This window comes from Juglans regia, chromosome 4, assembly GCF_001411555.2.
Source record: "Juglans regia cultivar Chandler chromosome 4, Walnut 2.0, whole genome shotgun sequence".
Taxonomy (NCBI): Eukaryota; Viridiplantae; Streptophyta; class Magnoliopsida; order Fagales; family Juglandaceae; genus Juglans; species Juglans regia.
Window position 1 is genome coordinate 21,961,726 of NC_049904.1, and position 22,855 is coordinate 21,984,580.

The 22,855-nt window shown below is 34.5% G+C and overlaps 1 protein-coding gene and 1 long non-coding RNA gene across 2 annotated transcripts; one reads left to right on the top strand and one right to left on the bottom strand.

Moving 5' to 3' along the window:
* Positions 1-3,663: 3,663 nt before the first annotated feature.
* LOC118348251 lies at positions 3,664-8,724 on the bottom strand. The gene is made up of 6 exons (XR_004801334.1): positions 8,522-8,724; positions 8,370-8,431; positions 5,484-5,630; positions 5,274-5,319; positions 5,037-5,186; positions 3,664-4,090 (listed from the first exon to the last, which is right to left on the bottom strand). It is a non-coding gene; the product is annotated as an uncharacterized LOC118348251 (long non-coding RNA).
* Positions 8,725-11,401: 2,677 nt separating this feature from the next.
* LOC118348274 (MACPF domain-containing protein CAD1-like) lies at positions 11,402-22,373 on the top strand. The gene is made up of 6 exons (XM_035689586.1): positions 11,402-11,909; positions 18,442-18,680; positions 19,352-19,547; positions 19,788-19,971; positions 20,659-20,810; positions 21,596-22,373. The coding sequence occupies exons 1-6, from the start codon at positions 11,586-11,588 to the stop codon at positions 22,226-22,228; spliced, it is 1,728 nt and encodes a 575-aa protein (XP_035545479.1). The 5' UTR covers positions 11,402-11,585; the 3' UTR covers positions 22,229-22,373.
* The last annotated feature ends 482 nt before the right edge of the window (positions 22,374-22,855 follow it).

Sequence of the window (22,855 nt, forward strand, 5' to 3'; positions counted from 1 at the left end):
ACAATTAGTTAATTTAATATGAAAAGAAATTTAAATGCATAACAATAATTAATATTAAGAAAGCACTTCAAAAATTAATTTTCACAATATTAAAATCATAAAAATAAACCAACTAAAAATCCAACAATTTTAAAATAAGGAAGTAAATTTTTAATAGATAAAAAATAATCCTTCAGTAAAAATACACTAAAATACAGGGTGTTACACAACCAGTGGGTAAATATTTACCCTTAGTGGAGGAGTAATCTCCTGAAATCGAAGAAGCAAGCATGCATGACTTACTCAACCATGATGACTAAGTGTTATCATTGGCTTCTTGAAGCAAAGAGGTAAAGTGGCTACGAAATTATTGATAGAGATCTTGGACTTGACAAAAATAATGCCACCAATGTCTTTGCATTGTGACAGTCAAACTATATTTTCATGGGCCTAAGCCATGTATATAATGACAAGTCTAGGCATATTAAGGCAATTACTCACAGATGGAGTTATAACGATTGATTTTATGAGATATTGCTGGAACTGGCATATCCATTAACTAAAGAACTTGCAAAAGATTTTTATGTGGGACATCAAAGGGATGGGTTTAAAGCAAAAACAATAAAATCACCAATAATGGAAACTCAACTCAACTCATGAACATATCATAACTTGAGTTCAATGAGCAAAGTACGTTATATGTTCGTGATATGTAAGCACTATGATATTAAAATTAGTTTTCAAACTAATATAATCATCCCAAGGTTAGAAGTGCTTGGTACTGTAATGAAAATGAGAGGTTGAGCAATAAGCTCTTAATAGACTTATAACATAGTTATGTTAAAGTGTTTAGTTACAGGACACTTTCGATAAGTCTACCTATATGAGTGTCGGGGTTGGTGCCGCCTCCTATGCGAATTAGGCTTTGTCACTAGAGCGCTCATGAAACCAGGATATAGACACAAGGTCAATCCACGTGTCGACTTTTATTAACTACCCAAAGAGAATTAAATTTATATGTGAAATATATCCGGCTAATCGTATAGAATCGCTAGTTCAAAGCATTGTCTACTATGTCATTCTGGTTAGCTTTGATGTATTTTCACTATGTGAAGGTTCAAGTCCAAAAGACACCTTCATTTATGTATAAGTTTTCCTATTCTAACCAAGGATATATTTTGAAAATGGTGGGGGATTGTTGGAAATATTTTCAAAATAGTATATACTATATTTATTATTTACAATATTTTGGGGATTTATTTGGAAGTTATGAATAATTTTGGAAATGGAGAATTTGTAGAAAGTTTATAAGCTATGAATTAGGCTTTATAACATTTTCGGTCTAAAGATATATCATTAGCCGATGACTGGCTTAGTGGGTATTGAGGCTCCAAGGTTCTCCCAAGGGAATGGCTTTGAGTCATGCCTCCTTCAAATGAGGGATTTTTGTTGATTTACGAAGAGCCTACTCGCAGCCAGCGTGAAAAGGCATGGTGCCAAACAAAGGCTTATCTCTTGGCCAGGTTTCGAACCTATGCAAGATGGATGACAAGGAAGCAATGTGACTATTGGACTAGGTCAACCTTTATGTCACTTGGTAACAGGCACAATAAATATACCTGTCCAGATCAGATTTCAGAAAAATGAAAAGTTAGAACTTTTCATTTTCTTTGGCCCTCTATAAATAGACTCATTGACCTACGAATTTTAGTATGAAAAATAGATTACATAATGGAAAGAAGGCAATTTTCGAAATTCTCTCTCTCTCAAAAGTTTTCATTTCTTCAAAATTTGTTATTAGGATCTATTCATTTTGCAGAGAATAGATTTCTAATCTCTTGGTTGAATAGCAAAATCTGAGGGTATTCGAGATCTAATTTCGTGTGTGCATAACGCAGTTAGAAAAATAGACTTGTTCTGAGCTTCATTGTATCTTGGAGGCAAATTCTCTTGTAACCCGTGCGCATACTGTTATTAGTAGGGGTGAATATTGTCTTAAAAAAATCGACATTCGCAACGCGCCTTGAAGCAAACTTTTCTCTCACTATTTTCTATTTTGCAACACATTTGCACCAACAAATTCACCATACAATGAGTGTAGTAGTTTTTCTTCTCACCGTGTTTACGTTGTGCAACGCATGACTCCCCTCACAGAGGCCATACACAACCTTTTTATACATTACCCTTGTGTTCCATATAAGTGGCTGATTCATATTCTTTTTCTTTTACTTTTACTTTTCTATTTATAGGAGACAGATAGAATTCAATTACTCTCTCATTTGGCAGGAAATTTTTTCGCTCATGTATTTGCGATCAATATAAATGGCGGTACAACTTTGGACGTTAAATGTGATAATAACGACGAATTTAAAGTTGTTCTCACTGAGGATAAACCCTTAACTATGAGTTTTATATCGTTGCTAAAATATTACCTCTTGTGAAAATAAATTGGGTAGCAAAAAATCAATTATTAGACTATAATTGATTAAAAATTATAGTTTCACTAAAACTTCTTATTTATAACAAAATGCAACTCATTGGCAATACTCTACTACAGCAAAATTATTAGTGATGATTATAGTCGTTGCTAGTTCTATAATTATCGTCGCAATTACTTTCTCATTTGGTAAAAAATTCTCTCAATAATGTATTTACGACCAATATAAATGACGATATAATTTTGGCCGTCAAAAATAATATCAACGACAAATTTAAAGTTTTTTCATTAAAGATAAACTTTTAGCTACGAGTTTTATATCGTAACTAAAACTATTAGACTATAAAAGACAAAAAATTATATCTTCATTTAAACTTATTATTTATGAAAAAATGACGTTTACCTATTGAAAATAAATTATTTATGAGTAAATGCAACTCGTTGACAATACTCAATTGCTAATAATGATTACAATCATTGCTAATTCTATAATTGTTGTCCCAATTACTATTTCACTTGGTAGAAAATTTCTCCTCTCATGTATTTGTAGCCTATACAAATGATAATATAATTTTAGCCGTTAAAAGTGATATCAACAACGAATTTAAAATTTTTCTCACTGAAGAGAAAATTTTAGCTACAAATTTTATATCATCGCTAAAATATTACATTTTGCGAAGATAAATTTGGTCTCAAAAAGTCAATTATTAGATTAAAACTGACAAAAAATTACAATTTCACTAAAACTTATAATTTATGTGCAACTAGTTGGCAATACTCTATTGCATCGATGCAAATACTCCTAATAATTGCTACATTTGATCATTTTTGGCAATTTTTAATTCACTACATTTTCGATGAAATTAAGCCTTCACTTCTAATCAATTTCAGGGATAGGTAAAAAATTTTGGAAAAAAAATGCATATTCTCGATGATTTTTGTTCGTTGCAAATGTCCCAAAAAAGATAGAAATGGCCTTTCCGTTTAACATTAAATCGTTGAAAAAAGTCAATTACGACAATATATATCGTCGTAAAAGGTTTAAAAAAAAATTGCCGAAACTACCTAGATCTTTCAGAGACAATTACCCGCTTAGAATACATAATGGTGACAATAATTCATAATTGACAGATTGCCGCAAGTAAGTTTACTGGACAAAAAAATATATTTCCGACGAATACTACTCGCCAGAAAAGGTTTTCTACAAAAAAAATCCCACAAAAGAAGACACTCATCTTTTTTTTGATAAGTAAAAGAAGACACTCATCTTAAAACCAAAGGTCCAATGCTCGAGTTGATAAACAGATCAGAAGCTACAAGATACATCACTCAAACTCAACACATCCAAGTTTGCATCATATCCAAGTACTAAAGGACGAAACATCTAAAACTGATGTAGTTTACATGCCTTTTTAAGATAGTTAAAAGGATCAGATCTATATTATTGGAACAGGAAACTGAAAACTACGTCTCAGGAAATTGAAAACTACATGTTATTGTGACACAACCTACACTGAACAACTATTAAGGCTCTTAGTAGTTTAAAAGTAAAGTAGTCTTCGATGGCTATCAAACATTGTTTGGTTATGTGAAAGAGGACCAAACATGAGAGATTGGCCTCTAATGCCAAGCAGACACTTCTCTTACTTTCTGTCTTCTTTTTTCCTCTATCCCCTTAGCAAAACAAACAAAACGGCCATGAGATCCTTTTTATCTAAACACTTTCTAATATTAAAGGCAGATACACATAATATTCTACAAAATCTCTTAAAAACTTAAGGCACAATTGGAATTTGCATGTGGCTAGCTAGTCATTATACATGCATGATGGTTTAGAAATTATTATACATGCTAGCTAGTCATTTTTTTAAAGGGAATATTGACTGATTAAGAAAGATGATTAGCCATTCTTTGCCTGCTAATTAATGAACAAATTTTGGATGATTGCCTTACTCATTACTTGGTGTGTAAGGAACCTAATTTCTTTGTAATTAGCACAATGAAAGGATAAGCAGTGGTCCATAGATATTATTAAAAACAAGCTGGAATAATAAATAACCAGATTTTATTTATTTTTTCCTGTGATGATCAGAGACTGAGACAAGCTGCCAACACACCATTGAATAAAAGTTGCTTTAAGCTATATGTTGGCATGGTGCATATCTGAATATAAAAGAAATAAGATTTCAACCATGTATTGTGTGAATGAAGCTTATAAAATTAACTCAAACACAATCACTAACTTTATAAGAAGAAGTTATGTGTTGTGCTGGTGGGTATTGAATGGGAGTTGAAGGTAAAGTATAATGTTAGCACTCTAATATCGCCATAAAGTATAATGTGATGTGATTGTGTTAGTTTAATTAATAGAGAGTAATATATAGATTGAGTATGAGTAGGTGTTTGGATTATAATAGAATTTTCAGATTTGTGTTTAAAGTGATTTTTCTTGCATTTTATGCTTATGTGAAGTACATATTATGCATAGTAGTAAGATGGTAACTTAGGCGTGCATTGGAAATAACTTTGCAGTCAACCCAAAATTATAGAACCAATTTTGGAACAATGCAAACCTAGAGCCAATGAGAACAAAAAAATGCATTGACTGAAAGATACAGACCTCAATTTTATTCATGGAGCGATTGATGTCCTGTTCATTGTACAACATATCTTCAACCGAAACTTTGCTAACTTTAGCATAATCAGTCAAAAGCAGCTTGTAGATGGCCATTGTTGGATAAGTCATGAAAATTCGACCTTTGAAGGTGGTCTGAACAAAGTTCCAATACATTAGTTGTCAGCAGGGAAAGAAATGACAGCACACAATTTATGTTAATTCACGAAGTAAGCTAGATACCTTTCCCAGAAAATATGGTAGGGATGCAGCATGATCCAAGTGAAAGCTGGAAGCAGAAGCATAACTTTAGGTTAAACAAAGAGGCAAAACTATACGTTACATCAACATTGTTGGAAGAAAAATACAGCTGTTCTATTTTTTATAAGTAAAATACAACTCTTCCTATTGATAAGTCAATGAAGGAAAATTGCAGAAGAGAAAACCAATTACCAGCACCCAAAGGAGTTATGATAAGTTGATCGTCTTCTCTAGTCACAGATGAATCACGTCTCTTGAGTGATTGTTGTGGCCCTGCTGAAGCCATTCTCTTTTCCTTAACAGAAATGTACCACAAGGCCTTCAATCAAACTGCATCATCTATCAGTGAAAAAAGTTTTAAGTCCCGACTAAAATAATTGTAGAACCGATTCCAACAAAACACCAGCTATCAACTTCCAGCTGAACACCTAATTGAAAAGGCAATAAATTCTACCTTTGGCTGCTAAAGATTTCTAAGAGTTCATAAAGGTAAATTGTTTTAGTAAAAAATGAACAAATACATCAACAATCTAAGTCTAACTAGACACCGTAGTCTACAACTCAAAAATTATTGTTTTATATTTATTTTATTCTACTACGACCCTAGTAATCAAAGTATACTGCCAAAAGAGCCACATCACCAACAACTTCTACAAGCATTGGCTTACTCTTAAGGAAAAATTATTTACTTTAAGCTGATTCTAAAGTAAAATACTCCCCTCTAATAACAAAATTCAAGCACACTCTGATTTCTTTCAAAAATAGAGAAGCAAAACCAGTACCTAAAGCAGCCCCTGTTTTTATAAGCCAAAAATTCAGGCTTCCAGTGCAGTGCTTTCAGAAAGGAGTCACAAAAACTTAATCCTAGCGTCTTCCTATTGCAGTGCTTTCAGTAAAGTCCAACAATGAAAAGTAAAAGTACATGCAGTAGTAACTTAATCCTGGCGTCTTCCTATTGCAGCTAATAGGACTTATGCAGTTATATTATATATATATAATATATATATAAGATCTATCATCCATTTGCTCTAGGTATCCATAGCAAGCCATATAAGGTAAATTATAACTTTATGGAACAAACATATAAATACCTATTCATCCAGCTTTTGGGAATTCTTTACCCCAGATTTAGTGAAACTTTGACTCAAGATAAGAGTTACCCATCAACAAGTATGCAGGCAAGAGTAAATATAAAAAAATCTCTATAAAGCTGTCACGATCTTCCTTTCATCTCCATTTGCATTGCCTGTATAAAAACTCGTAAAGTTTGGGTGCATGCCAATAGGACTTGTAATAAGTCCTTAAAAAATTAAATGTAGATACTTACATGCTTCTCTTACCAATAGTACTACATTTCGTCTAACCTCGAGTTCCCCCTATTGTGATAAGCTTAATGGAAACTACAAAAGGCAAAACATGAACCTAAATAAATTTACAGCCACCCCATTACATGTCAAAAGCCCAAAAAACCAACACCTGCCCAGCTCACTACCACAAAACATGTGTACTTAACCTCCCATTGGATATATATTGCCCAATGCACCATCTTATTACCTTCTCTATAGGTGTGCTGCATAGAAAAAGTGATTATGTCATCCCAAATCTCCAAGAATTTCCAAGGTGGAGTGTCCAGTGCACTAACAAGAGACAAACAATTCTGACTTACAGCTTGTTGCATTTGCAAAGCCAACAGATAGAGTGCAAGAATCTTGAACTCATGAGTTTATTTGGTTTTAACAAAAACATTCAAATCATGTAACCAATGAATAACATGGTTAATTAATGACCGAGTGAGATGATCGCACGTTCATGTTTTGCATAGAATAATCATTGAGGCCAAAGTCCGTTCATGTTTCTTTTGATCTTTTGGGATAAGATGAGATTTAATATTGCTTCATTGATTCCCCCTTAGAAAAAGGATGCAAGCTGGTACAAAATGGCTCAGTATAGCAGACTAAAAGACTAGCTCCCACACAAGTATATTTTATCTTTTAAACTAGCTAGGATTATCTTTTAAACTATTTTTAGTATTTTTAATACCACTAATTTATCTCCATCATTTTCATAAGATTGAAGACCCTGTTATATATGGGACTGACCACCATAACTCATGGTCCTTCAATCTAATATTCACTGATTTAATAATTAAACTACTTATAATATAAGCTAGCCTTAAACGCAATTTTAAAAAAGAAGAAAATCTTGCCATGCAGATCTTGTTACTCATGAGCTTCCAATTTATACATATAAATTAATGCAATTACACTCCAATATTACAGTATTCGTGACTAGAAAATGTTGAAAATTAGAAATTCCATAAATAAATAAACACAAAAGATAAGGATTGAATTCCCTAACACTCACTACAAGAAATAAGGCATATCCCGGCGATTTTGGTTGGAAATAAAATCGCTGCAAAAAGCCTTTAATTGCAACGATTTCTGACTCAATAATATAACACTAAGTTTTGCTAAGAAAGACATATTTATCCAACTACTTGTTCAACTTATCCCCAACACCTTTTTAGATATCCCATGCGAAATAACCTATGTGATTCACATATACACTCAGACCTTTCACAGGAATTTCTGGAAGATTGATACCAGCAAAAGGTTGGAGCTTGCTTAATCACACAAATTTATAATCAATTCTAAAGGAACATGCCAGTTGTAATCTGAAAAGTGTCTTACCAGAACATAAACTAGTCCCTAAACAAAATGTAAATGGTCCCTAAACAGTGCTTTAGTCATAAAAAGATACCAAAAAAATTAACCATATAAACAAGCTGATGTTTAGAAAAAGCCAGCACCCAAGAGTATATATCACTCATCAGATGGACTTACACTCTTACTCACATACACGGGTAATTTTTGGGTTCTAGTTACACACTGGTATAGCTAATACTAATCAAAAAAGTTTCATTAATTTAATACTTTGCCATCTACATTTTGGATCAACTACTTCTATACACTTATCAAGCGCATTTCCCTTCTACGAGATACCATCTACTACTAAATCTACACGTTCAGTATATATTAAAAAAATAAGTAAACTATAATTGTTATAAGAGTATCTTACCAATGTTAATCGGCGGCAATCGAGTAGAGGAGAGGACAGAGGAGGACGCGATCAACGAAACCCTATTAATCGGCTTAGGAAATGTCAAAAGGGGTCATTTTTGAACTGGCAATCGTAGAAAACCGAGAAATACACAGAAAATTGGTGTTTACCGTGCTAAAAGGAAATGTAGAACAGGACAGCCGCGGTCGCCAAATCGGTGGAGGCAGATTCGCTGTTTTTGGGGGAAGAGGAGAGTCGTGTAGCAACAAAAATGGATGGGTTTTGATTAATTTGCAGTTAGAGAGAAAATGGAAAAGACGAATTTGGGGAAGAAAGGGACTCGCGGGATTTGTGAGCACTGCATGGGGTAAAATCAAGGGAAGACGGGGGAAATAGAGTTTTTCGTGCGTTTGGTGCGTGCGTTTAAAAACACAATTCCAGCGATTTATTAATCGTCGCAATAAGTCTACTCCATTTGCAGTGAATTTTTCCGTCGCAATATGACCAAAACTCGCTACAAAAAGACATTTGGAAAAAGTTAATGTTTGAAGTCCGCAGCGAGTCAGCGTTCGTCGCAATACCTTCCAACAGTCATAAAATCACCGCAATAGGCCACAATTCTTGTAGTATATATATCTACTCTATTATAATAATAAGTAATTATCTAATTATAAATAATGTTTTTTGTTTTTTCATTAAGTCCGTTAATTCATATTTTACTAAAACATCTTTAAAATTCTTAACCTTTTAACGTATAACTTTTTTTATAGAATTTAATAAATGATTTTTTTATCAAAAGGTTCTTAAAAACCTTGATTATTTGACGTGTAGCTTCCTTATAGAATTTAATGAATGATCATGTTTTACCAAGAGACCCTAATAGTCCCGCGGTGTACATGAATTGACATCTCTTTTTTATATCATTTTTATTCTGACAGTGTACTAATTTTTCTTTCTTTTTGTTTCAATTTTTTTAAAATAAAAGAATTAAAATGACTTTAATCTTTAGAACATAAATGCTTTAGAGCATTCTCATTGTAAAATTCAATTTTAAGTAAATTTAACTAATAAAATACTTAAAACACTCAATATATAATATTAATTATTAATTTATTTAGAATATAATTATTATTAATATTAATATTGAATATTATTAATTTGATTAGAATATAATTATTATTAATATTTTAATTAATATTTTATTATTATATAGAGGGTAGATAGATAATCTAATATGGATGCAGACTAATACTCATACTTTGCTGAAATTTAGATTTTTTTTTTTTAATCTTGATTTTTGTCTTTTCTAACCTTGTATTTTCTTTTCAAATAAATAAGTTAATGACTTTTTCAATTTTTTTTATTTAAATCATTATGTCAGGTGCACCCCGGGGTAACGCACCTGGGGCTGTTCCCTTGTGTGTATGTGTGTGTGTGTATATATATATATATATATATATATATTAAGATTATAAGTGACAATTATAGTCGTTGCTAGTTCTATAATTATCGCCATAATTACTTTCTCATTTGGTAGGAAATTTTCTCGCTTATGTATTTGCAACCAATATAAATGACGATACAATTTTAATTGTTAAAAATAATATTAGCAACGAATTTAAAATTTTCTTAATTAAAGATAAACCTTTAACTACATTTTTTATGTCGCTACTAAAACTTTCGTTAGTAAAAATAATTTTTCTTGTAGTGTTGACTAAAGTTTGTTCATACTATTAGGAACAATAAAAGAGAAAAGTACAATAAAAAATCACACACGACACAATATTTACATAGTTTGATAACGTGCCTACATCTATGAAACTGTAAATGATTTTATTCTGATGATAATCAAAGATACAGTGCAGCAGTTGTACAAAGGTATAATACAATATATAATATATCCTAACTAGCTAGCTGGGTCGGATTAAAATCACCAAATATAGTAAGTTTCATCCTTAAAAAATTTGTAGACATAAACTTTAATGTCAAATCATGTAAATCTCGTTATCCTTTTATTTACAATTTATGTGCGTTATATACTATTTAAAACATATAATGAGCACCCACTATTGTGTCTTCGTCCAAATATCATCATGGATCACTCGACCGTATTGTTGACATTTGGGCTTAATTGAAAAATGCATCAACATTATATTTATGTATCACTCCCTTCTTATATATTTTTCTCTTTAATAATGAATTTATCTTATGTTAACCATAAAAGAAATGGAATCAGGAGCACATGAACATGATGTATGCGTTAGCTGACCAATAGCTAAAACCATTGACTAATTATTTGGTGAGGCATGATTAAATGTGTGGATCAAAGCTGACCAAACACAGTTGATCAACACAAAAAAAAAAGGATACAAAATAATCAAGCTTGATCAAAATTATAGCAATATGTAAACCTATTAAAAAAACAAGTCATATTTTTATCTTATAACGAGATATTACAACAAAATAGAATCATTATTTAGGATGATTACGGAAGAGTAATGCTATACAATCTCTTAATTTTTATATATCATATTTTTTTAATTTTTTTTTTAGTTTATTTTTTTAAAATTAATTCAATTCTTCTATCTAATATTTATATATTAAATTTTTTATAAAAAAAATAATAAAAATGAAAAATAATGTGATATATGAAAATTATGTAAGTAGTAAGATTGCGTAGATTTTTTTGTCACGGCATCATTGCGAAATTCCTAATATTGCTTTTTTTCAAAAAGTATTATTATTGAGTTATGCTACACGTAAACCTCACATTTTGCACATCACTTAAAAATATGTGATTTTACTCTTTTATCCTTATATTTCATATTTCATATTTCATAAAATATGAAGGTAAAAGAATAAATTTATATACTTTTAAGTGGTGTGCAGAAGTGTGAGGCTTATGTATATAATTTTTCATTATTATTAGGACTTCTTAATTTGGATATGGATCTGAAAAAGAATGACCAGTCAACTAGGAAGCCTTCTCCCCTAGAACCGAAAAACGCGTTGTGAGCCATTATTACAGTCAAAGGCCTGCCTTTAGAACAAAGACAAAGCTCACCAACTAGCAAAGTTCAAAGCTTTTACCCATACCTCGCCATTTCCGCAACAAAACAAAAGAGACCCAAAACGAATACACTTTCATCTGCTTCCTAGGAACATGAATTTCACAATCAACAACAGCCGCCGTAAGACCACATCTTGTTCCCTGCTTCCTCTTGTTTTCCACCGATGAATGATCCTTCCACTATGGACAACTCAGAAACAACAACAAGATCAGCAACGACAACAACGAGAAGCTTTAGCTCTGATGCTTTGTCCACCACTCTCTGCAACTCAATCCAAGCTCTGGGTCGAGGCTTCGATGTCACCTCAGATATTAGGCTCCTATACTGCAAGGGAGCTTCTGGGTCGAGGCTGGTTCATCTTGATGAGGACCACACCAGGGATCTTGTTCTTAACGATGGCGTTGTAGTGCCAAATGTGCCTGTTGACATTGAGTGCTCCATGGGGAATAGTGGCATAGAGAGAAGATCTGTGTGCAGCTTCCATGAGGTGGTTTCTTGATCTATTTTGTTCAGTTGTTTTTATTTCAGTCGTGGTGAGATGTAATTCTTGAATATTTTCAGGGTATAATTATAAAATTCTTGAATATTGATAATCTTTTTCTTTTCTCCGCTTTTTCAGTCGTTGGTGGGTTTGAGATTTAGGTTTTATTTATATCGTTCAATCTGGTTTAGATTTCTCTGGAAACTTGTTTTTCTTTATTTTTAGTTGGTACTGACATAAATATCCGGGATATTGGTTTTCTTCTCCTAGATTTGGTTAGGTCACGAATTATGATTGGTTAACTTTCAACTCGTTTACTCTCGTTGTGAACTGGGCTTGCTGGGTTTTTTGTATTTGTTCATATGAGGGTTCTTCAGAACCATTAACACTGATTTTTAGCTTTCAATCATTGTCTTTTTTTCTTTTTATTTTGCCTTCTAAGATCATTTGTGGATTCCGGTTGTCAATAACAGAATGGTCTAGTATATTGGGACTGCAAATTAAAAAGGAAGTGCATTGAAAATCATAAACCAAAAATGAATAGAACAAAAAAACACTATATACTAAGTCACTCATGAAAAGTTCTGTAAAAATGCAATAACAATTTGCCATGATTCCTTTGTAGAATTATAATCTCTGACCACCATTTTGATCCTCTAACTTGACTCTTATTTGAAATCTGGGTGGTTAAATTGGACCACATTTTAGCCCCTTATAAACTTGGCACTAGTTGAATTATGATAATACAGCTCTAATCTTTTGGCGTTGTTGGGGAACTCTTATATCTGTTTTATTTTAAGGTCATCAAATCATTGGGAGATGTGATTAGAAACTACATGACTTGCCTGGAGACTGGAGTATATCATACTTTTGTAATCTTATGGGTCTTCGGAAAGCAATCAGGTCCTAATTGTGATTGTGTTGTTGATAGTGTTAGAGATATACTCTAAACCTGCATTGCAGTTTGTAGTTCTAAGTATTTAAGCTCCATCACTTCCTTTAAAAAAATACGTCTATTTGAACATTAGATAGATTTGATCTCCTTGAAAAATAATGTATGGAGATAATGGTCCAGTAACTGATAGTAACTAAGTTTTATGCTATTAGCCTAACAACTCTATACTTTTAAAGTTCTTTCCAACAAGCTGAAGGTTTTGGGGCAAAAAAAAATTTATAAGTAATGAAGCATTTTAGTGACGAAGAATAATAGGCATAGTCCAAGTACATAGGATGTATACAAGAGATACATCAATGCTTGATGAACAACTGTTACAAAAAACTCATGGACTCTTAATCTGTATAAATCTATCACTTGTGACCATTGAAATTGAGTGTTGAAAAAGAAAGCTCTAAATTCATCCGTTGTCCACTTGTGATCTTCAAACCTCCCATCACTTTTCCCACCAAAGGCATCATGATAAACAAATGGGAGCCATTATCCAACTTGTTGCAATTTTTGGATTGCCTTGTAAGCCTCTCCAACTTGCTAAGAACTCAACCACTCTTCTAGGCATCCATCCATGCCCATTCTGCCCTATTAAAAAAATATTCCATAGTGTCCTTGCTATCTCTTAGTGTAAAAGTAAGTGATCAACAATTTCACTGTTTCTTTTGCACATATAACACCTGCCCATTACGATAATCCAAAGACACTTTCTCAGGTTGTCAATGAAGAGAATCTTCCCTAAGGAAACTGTCCTTACAAGAAAAGCTGCATTCAGAGGTGTTAATTTTCTGGATACTCATCCAAGGAAAATAACTTGTATCTTGAGTAGCAAGAGCCTGATAGGATGAACAGACAGTGAACTTCCCTTTTTCTTGACAGGGTCCTAAAAAGCTCGCCTGCTTCTCCCACTGTCATTGTAGCAGAGTACAACAAACATGTGGTGGATCTCTTAGCTTGTTGGCAAGGTTTTAAGGGGATTCATCCTATTGTTGCTATTTGGAGGATGATCCCTTTATTTTTGATGTGGCGTTTATGGTTGGAAAGAAATGGGCAGTGCTTTGAAGATAGAAAACGTTCGATGGGAGAACTTAGAGAGTTTTTCTTTAGGACTTTGTGTTTTTGGGCAAAGGCTCTTGTTTTGAATGGAGACAATCTTCATGATTTGCTTTTAGCCTATTCTAGTTCCTAGCTTTTAGGTGTTTTCTCTTGTATAATTCCTATGTACTTGGGCTTTAAGGACCTTACCACCACACTAAAGTTCATGCCAGATTGGATGTAAAAAAAGTAAGGGGATCATCTACAATTAAAAGGTGGGATATTATGGGTGTGTCAATGTTTCTTCTACCCGTAGAAAATCTCAAAAAGAAGCCTCCCTCCAAACCTGAAATCATTTTACCATCCATGACCATAAAGAGACAAAATGCTTGATTGAGGAACACCATTTCATCCTAAAGCCACATCTCATAGGTAATAGGACTTTCCCATTCACATGATCATAGGCCTTCTCCATGTCCAGTTTGCATAGTATCCACAGTTCTCCTGACTTGAGCTTACTATCGAAGCACTCATTAGCTATATGTACCAAATCTAGGATTTGCCTATCCCTTACAAATCCAATTTGGGACTTTGAGATAATCATCTCCATTATTGTGCCCATTCTGTTCCCAAAGACTTTGGATGTGGTTTTATAACATCTCATTCACAAGATTGATAGAACGGTAACCACTTACATCCACTGCACCCAGTGTTTTAGGAATGAGTGCTACAAAGGCTGCTTTGAGGCCTTTTCAAATCTCCCAATTGATTGGAACTCTTGAAAAGCGCCCATAACATCATCTTTAAGTACGTCCCAACGTCTGAAGGAAGACCATGGTGAAGCCGTAAAGACCTAAAGCTTTGCCACTAGCCACACCTTTCACCACTTTTGTGATCTTTGTCTCTTCAAAAGGACTCAAGCCACTCCGGGCCCTATTGGTCTATGGTGCTAAATGCTAACCCATCAAGCTTCAAGAACTTCTGGTATTGCTGGTGAAAAAGAACCGATGTGCAAAATTTTTGTTATGTATTGCTGGCTAATGGAGCCAAGGAAAATCGTGGCAATGTGGGGACCAGTGGTGTCTGAAGTTGATTTACAAAGTGCATAGATATATGTGGGCCAAAACATTGGATTATGTCATTATGAGGACATTGAGTAGCATTTCTTGAAAATGATGGTTGTTGGCTTCTAGTTATTCCATTCAATATTGGTGAACATTATTGTTCAAAGATTCTAGTGGAAATGTAAGTAGGATCTCCCCCCCCCCCTCCTTCTTTTTATCTTTGACCCTATCTACAATATCCTGCATGCAACAATATCTATAGGGAAACCATCAATTTTATTCATATATTTCAAATTTGAAGGAAAATAATTAGGGTGTCTCATTTAGGGTTTACTGGTCACCCTATCTTACCAACATCATTAAATGCACTAGCATCATAAACCTTGCTTCATAATTCAGATATTTAGAAGGTTCATTGGCCTTTGTTGTCAATTTGGCAATCAATTTGGACGGGTAGAGAAACTTCAGCTTTGTTCGTTTCTATGACAGCTTTAGCTTTTGACCTTTAGAATCCACTTGTTGTCCAAGAGTTCCAATGTCTAGCTGGGTTGGAGAACACTCAGATATCTTTCAAGGGTAGATTCTGTTGTTGGGAGAGAGAGATTCATGATGTGGGTAGTATCTGAGCTGTTGGGTAGAAGTTATATCTAAAAAGTTGTGGCACAATTTTCCTTTTTAAGTTGGATTTCTGGATTAGGTTTGGCTCACATGAGACCTCAGATAAATGTGTGCTGTTGCTTTTGTGGCACAATTTTGATTTTTACTTTTAGTTATGGATTAGGATTGGCTGACATGAGAACTCAGATAAAGGCATGCTGTTGCTCAGAGATCTGAATAAAAAGAATCATCTGATAATGGACGGTAAAGATCTTTTTTTGAATTGGGATAGTAATCAATGTCCTTGAAAATAATCATATGAGGAAATCCTGGATTGCCTAGTTTGTCATATATGATATGGAAAAAAGAGGCCTGTTGGTCAGGGAAAATGCATTTTTGTTTCAATGGCAGATGCTGATTTTCTTCTGCTGCAGTTCTAGTATAGCAACCAATTAGTCTTTATATAGACCAGGCTGGCAGCAAGCAACCAAGCAACTGTCAAAGTATCTTTTGAAGATCAATAGACATTTAGTTAAGCATTTGGAAACCCTATTAAAATGTATTATTTTTTTCTTCTTGGAAAAAGGGAACCTAAGACCTAACCAGACATCACTCAACCCCTTTACAACTGGTAATTGGATTACAGTTGCGTTATGTTGCTGGTTTGCCATTATTTTGAATTCTAGTCTGAATCTGCAAACTGAATTTTTTTTAAGCTTCAGCTTCTTTGGAGCATATAATGGAGAAGGTCATTGGTAAACAGCTTCCCCTCTGTTTGAGCAAGTTGATGTTTGCAGGGATAGAGCTGTCTTTGGTAATGATGAAGCCTTATATTTTTTCTTGAGTTCATTATCTGATTGGATGACTGCTTTAGGCACCACCCATTTCATTTCATCTTTAGATTTTGTGATCTTATGAACTTCAGATTGTAACTTTTAGGAGCTGCTCTAGTGCTCCACCTGTGTACTTGTGCATTCTCCCCTTATAAATATTTATTCTTATATAAGAAAATGACAAGTTATGGAAGCCAAACCACGATGGTCCTTCAAGCATTCTTTAAGCATATTCATAGCCAATATCACTATATGTACTCTAACAAGGGCACTCCAATGATATTCTTGTTGAATGTGAGCTCCCAAAGCTGTGGATGGGTCTTTATTTGTATTTTTTTCACTTTTGTTTTTCCAGTATACTTCAATTTGCTTAGATGTATAACTTATAATTTCAAACTTATTAGGAGCACCGTAGTTCTGTTTATTGATCTATATTTGCAAAAGAATTGATGATATCTTTTTTTTTTTCTTATCAGTAAAAGATAAATATTATATATATGAATGAAATAGGTATAGACCTTGTACACAGGAAGTATACAAAAGTACTCCTAATTACATTCTAAGAACGATAAAATAAAGACAATAATTCCTGGATATTATCCCCATCGAATACAATAGTAGAAAACCGACACATTAAAGTATGGAGAAAAAAATTCTTTAACTTGGTCATTGAGCGTTCCTTATCTTCAAAGCAACGTGCGTTCCTTTCTAACCAAATACACCTCATAATACACAACGGAATCATCTTCCATACTGCTACCACTTGATGACTACCTTGCATATTTGGCCAACACCCCAACAAATCCACCACCCTCATAGGCATAACCCAAGCAACATCAACCCTTACAAAGATTTCATCCCACAACACCCTTGCAAACTAACAGTGTAATAATAGATGATCCACAGATTCTCCATTCTTTTTGCACATGTAACACCAATTCAACACTACACAACCTCTCTTTCTCAGATTTTCAGTGGTCAATATCTTCCCAAGAGCAGTACTCCAAACAAAAAAAGAAACTTTCGAAAGCACACGAGATCTCCAAATACTCTTCCAGGGAAACTGAATACTACCTCATTGTGTTGTTAAGATATTGTAATACGCCTTCACTGTACATATCTTGTGGTTGTTAGTCCGCCACTTCAAACTATCTCGCTGCGCCGTAGGAATCTCCATTGAGTATAATAGGCTGAAAAATTCTAATACTATAGGTAATTCCCAATCATGGAAATCCCTAATAAAAAGAACATTCCATTGCTGCACACCATGAGAGTATACACGCACATCTGCCACTGAAGCTTCCCCATTAACTGCAATACGATGTAAGGCCGGAAAAACCCTTTCCAAAGCATAATCTCCACACCACACGTCTCGCCAAAATCTAATACAAACGCCCTCACCAGCCACAAAGCGTATTTGATTTACAAACCCTGGCTATCCCTTCCTTATGTACTTCCATAAACCCACACCATACCTCCCTCCCACTTCCTTAGAGCACCAACCACCCCAATCGGCCCCATATCTAGCATCAATAGTTTCCTTCCACAATGATCCCCTCTCCATATGATATCTCCATAACCATTTTTCCAATAATGCTTTATTAAAAATTCTCAAATTACATACTCCCAACCCCCCATTCACAACTGAGGCACATACGGTTTTCCATTTAACAAGATGGAACTTCTTTTCCTCCCCCATACCTCCCCATAAAAAAGCCCTGAAAAGTTTCTCCAATCTATTCACCAGCCCTACAGGCATAGGAAACAAAGATAGAGCATATCCATTGATGATATCTTGCGGTCATAATCTTATTTCTAGATTAATTCAAGTCATTATATTCTCACTTAATTGTTCGTCATGAAGAACGATCCTTGGTTTTCATACATTCATAAACCACTGTTTGTTGTTTCTGTATTTGGTATCATGCCTATGTTTTGTATGTTGTAAATCATTCATGCAAAGATGTTTTGGATTTTTTTCTCCTGATACAATCAAACAATTTACCTCTTTTTGTTTTTAGCCTATCAGTGTTTAATTGATGCCTTTGTTACTGAAATTCCAGATGGCAGAATATTTTAATAAGAAAGCAGGTGTATCAGGACGCATCCCACTGGGGAGTTTTAATGCGATGTTCAATTTCACTGGTTCTTGGCAAATTGATGAAGCAGCTACGAAATCTCTTGCTATGGTCGGATACATCATTCCCCTGTTTGAAGTAAAATTAGCAAAATCAAATTTATGTTTACGTGAAGAAATCAAACGTGTTGTTCCATACTCTTGGGATTTTGCATCTTTGGCAAGGTCAGCAATTCATCACTGATTTTTATTGTTGTAATTCCCTTAACTTTAGTTCTGGAATATTCTACCTACTTTTCATTTCTTTAGATTTGAAATTTTTTCTTTAAATAGATATTCTAGCATGATACAATAGTACCTATTAAGATCAATAAGTGGAAACATCTTCCGAAAGGACACTCTTTGACCTGGAGGGGCCACTCTTTTACTTCCTGTGATATGTACACACCATGATGACCAGTTTATCACCCAGGCAAAATGGGGGTTTTTAGTCCCAGTGGATAATGCCTCTTTCCAAGTATGTATTTGACACACTAGTAATGGTGTTTCACTTGGTCTACCCTGGGAGAAAAGGATAACAGCACGGATCCACTGGTATCATCTTTGTATTGAAAAATCTTGCAACTACCAGTTACAATGTGATATTCTGATTATAATTGTCCCGTTAATACATATAGAAGGAATTTAATAGTTCCAAACTGTAATGATTTCACAATATGGAGTGACTGCGTCTGGATGACTAAAATAGATCAACTCGATGTTCCAGTCAACATTCAAACTGGAAAGATACAGTGCCATATTATGAGCATGATTTTTTTCTGTTAATACTTAGATGAATTTGATGGTCTGGCAGCATGTTTCTGAATGGAATTTCCATTTTTTCTCCCACTTTTCAGTTTTATTGAAAATTTTGGTACCCATATTGTTACCTCAGCAACAATTGGTGGAAGAGATGTAGTTTATATCAGGCAACACCAGTCCTCTCCTTTGTCCACATTGGATGTTGAGAGCTATTTGAAAGACATTGGGGATCAGAGGTTTCTGGACTCAAAAGGCCAATCAAGTGCTGGTCCCTTAAAATACAAGGACAAGGTCAGTATATGGTGCTATTGCTTCAAAACTAGTTCTCCGAAAAAGTGGTATTTACTCCCAGAAGCCTGAGGGAACTTTTAGATCATTGCATCATGCATTTTTGTTCTTGATTGTGTCTCTGGTGAAATATATTTCTGTCCATTTTCTGTTTAATTCCATAAATTCTCCTCTTGGCATATACGCACGCCTTTGCACACGCAAAGAAAATAAAAAATAAAAGTTCTAAGTCTTTTGCTGCAGGATGTCACTGTAATTTTTAGGAGGAGAGGAGGCGATGATCTTGAGCAGAGTCATGCTAAGTGGGCAGAGACTGTGAAATTGGCACCCGATGTGATTAACATGACATTTACACCCATTGTTTCTCTGTTGGAAGGTGTGCCTGGAATAAAGCATTTGGCCCGTGCAATTGAGTTATATCTAGAGTGTAAGATCTCATCCACTTTGTTTGCTTGAAAAGTGAGTTTATTTGCAATTCTTTTTTTGATTGTCACCGGGTGTCTGAAAACAAACTCCGACTAATCCTGGGGGGCAATTGTAGAAAGTAGTTACTAAAATTATTATCACAACATATTAAAAGAAAAAGAAGAGGACTCATAACAATCTAGTTACCCTATTATTTTAACTGTGAAGGGTTTGAAGCCATTTTAAAAATCTATTCAATTTTTATACATAGTTAAATGCTCTTTAATTATAATGACCAGTGATCAAGATAAGGGGAATATACTTTTCGGACAAATGTCTTAGAATTTCATGCACTCTTGGTTGATAAGGCCTTTCAACAAAATATGGTTGCACCACCAGATCATATCCTCTCCTTTTCTCTTTACATGATTGATTCTTACTGGACCCGCTGCTATAGCATTGTAAACATTGTTGTCAATCTTGCTACCCGTTGTAAAAACTCATCTTTTTTATTGTCATCCTGATGTATTGGTTTTGTGATTCTTATGAGCTAAATAAAGCTCTAAATACCCTTAGCAATATACTAACTGGAATTTCATTTGGACATGTTTAGGAGCAGTCTTATTCATATTCTTCCTACTATGGAATAGTTATTTAACAAAAATGCTTTACTTATTATTGTCTTGCTATCTTTTATTGCTTTTACCAGACAAGCCACCCATTGAAGACTTGCAGTATTTCTTGGATTTTCAAATTGCTCGAGCTTGGGCCCCAGAACAGAATCTACAAAGAAAGGAGCCTGTGTGTCCCTTCCTTCAGTTCAGCTTGATGGGCCCAAAGCTATATGTGAGCCAGGATCAGGTATTCTTTGCAGTTACAGTGACTCTTATGTGTAATCATTATGAATTTGAAACTGTCTTCCAAGTGGTTCAGACATGTCCTGCATTTTTTATTTAATTTTCTGTGCTTCTAAATAATAAAAGAGACTGAAAAAAGTAAAGCAAGAAAAAAGGAGTTTGAGGGAGTAAATTCAATGCAGGAATGTCTAAACAAAATCGTGTTTTTATCTCTTTCTTCCTCTTTTTTGTTTTTGTTTTGTTATTGTTTTTATCCATCTTCATATATGTGATTCCTGGTTTGACATCTCTCTGATCATTCTCGGATATGTTGATGCGGGCTTGAAAGATAAGACACTAGGAGTTGTAAGCATCCATTGCAATTGTTTCATACTAGCTAGCCACTGGAGCCAGGAAGGTTCTATTTCTGCAACATGGTACTCAGGATAGGCTATAATTTTTTAATGACTTGATCTTTTCTCCCCTCCCCATGCAAAAATGTGCGAATGTGTGTGTGAGAAGAGGGGGGTGACTAGGGTTGGGGGGAGAGGGAGAGAGGGAATCTTTGAATTGGGTCGATGTACAACTTCTCACTTCAGGTTTCTCACCTTGTTCTTGGCTTACTGCAGTTCCATTGAGAGAAAAAGTAAAGCTAATGCACAATTAGAATATCTCTCCTTAACATGTTACTCTTCATTATCTTTTGTTAATTGTATCACCTTTGAATACCTAGTGTTTATCTCTCTCCAGATTGACTACCACTGCCAATTCAAGGTTTTCTACCTATGATTAAACATGTTTCCATTACAGGTAACAGTCGGTCGGAAGCCAGTGACTGGGCTTAGACTTAACCTAGAAGGGAGCAAACAGAATCGACTTGCTATCCATTTGCAACATTTAGTGTCTCTTCCAAAAATTCTTCAACCCCATTGGGATGCGCACGTGGCCATTGGTGCACCCAAGTGGCAGGGTCCAGAGGAACAAGATAGTCGTTGGTTTGAGCCAATCAAGTGGAAGAACTTCTCCCATGTCAGCACTGCACCCATTCAGCATACTGATACTTGCATTGGAGACCTTTCTGGTGTTCATATTGTCACAGGGGCTCAGCTTGGTGTATGGGAATTTGGCCCCAAGAACGTGTTACACCTCAAACTTCTCTTCTCTAATGTACCGGGATGTACAATAAGGCGGTCTGTTTGGGATCACAACCCTTCCACACTTCATAATTCACTGAGGTCTGATGGCAGTTCTTCATCATTTTCAAGTGACAAAAAGGAAGATAATTCAAGCCAAATTGGAAAACTGGCAAAAATTGTAGACTTCACAGAAATGTCAAAGGGGCCACAAGATATCCCTGGTCATTGGCTAGTCACAGGGGCAAAACTTGGGGTTGATAAGGGAAAGATTGTATTGCGCATAAAATACTCCTTGCTGAATTACTGATGTGTTCGTCTTTTTTTTTTTTTTTTTTGTAGTTTTACCCACCCCAGTAGAAACTATAGTCAAGCATTCTTTGAATAGCCAATACCAGTTCTGTTGTGTACATTGTGTTTTTTACTCTACAGCCACTTTGTTGATAGTCACATAATTGATTAGCAGAGTACCATTTATTCTAGAACTTGGTTTGCATTTTTGTTTATTGAAAAGGCAGGTTTTCTTAATGACAGGCTTGATTATTTTTAATAAAATTCGATTTTTCTTCATTGAGGTGATGATCCATTCTTCTTGATTGATGAAGTTTTACTTTCTCTGCATTTTATATTTTTTGATAATGATATCTATTTCCAAATTCATGTCTTCCATTTTTTTCAATGCTGAAAATGTGGTGCTTGGGACTAATATTTGGCGAATTGGACCTCAATCTTTCATTGTTAAGCCACATCAGCTGGAGTTCATGTAATTTGCAAAGTTCTACAAGATATCTCATGAGTGTAGGAAGTGAACCAAAGGCTAGAGGCAGTCAGTTTGTGCAAGCGCCATGCAAACGGCGCTGACGTGGAAAAATGAAAACAACGTAGTTTTCATATCGTTTTAATTTTTCGCAGTTTGCCCCCATTTCCCCAGCTCTCC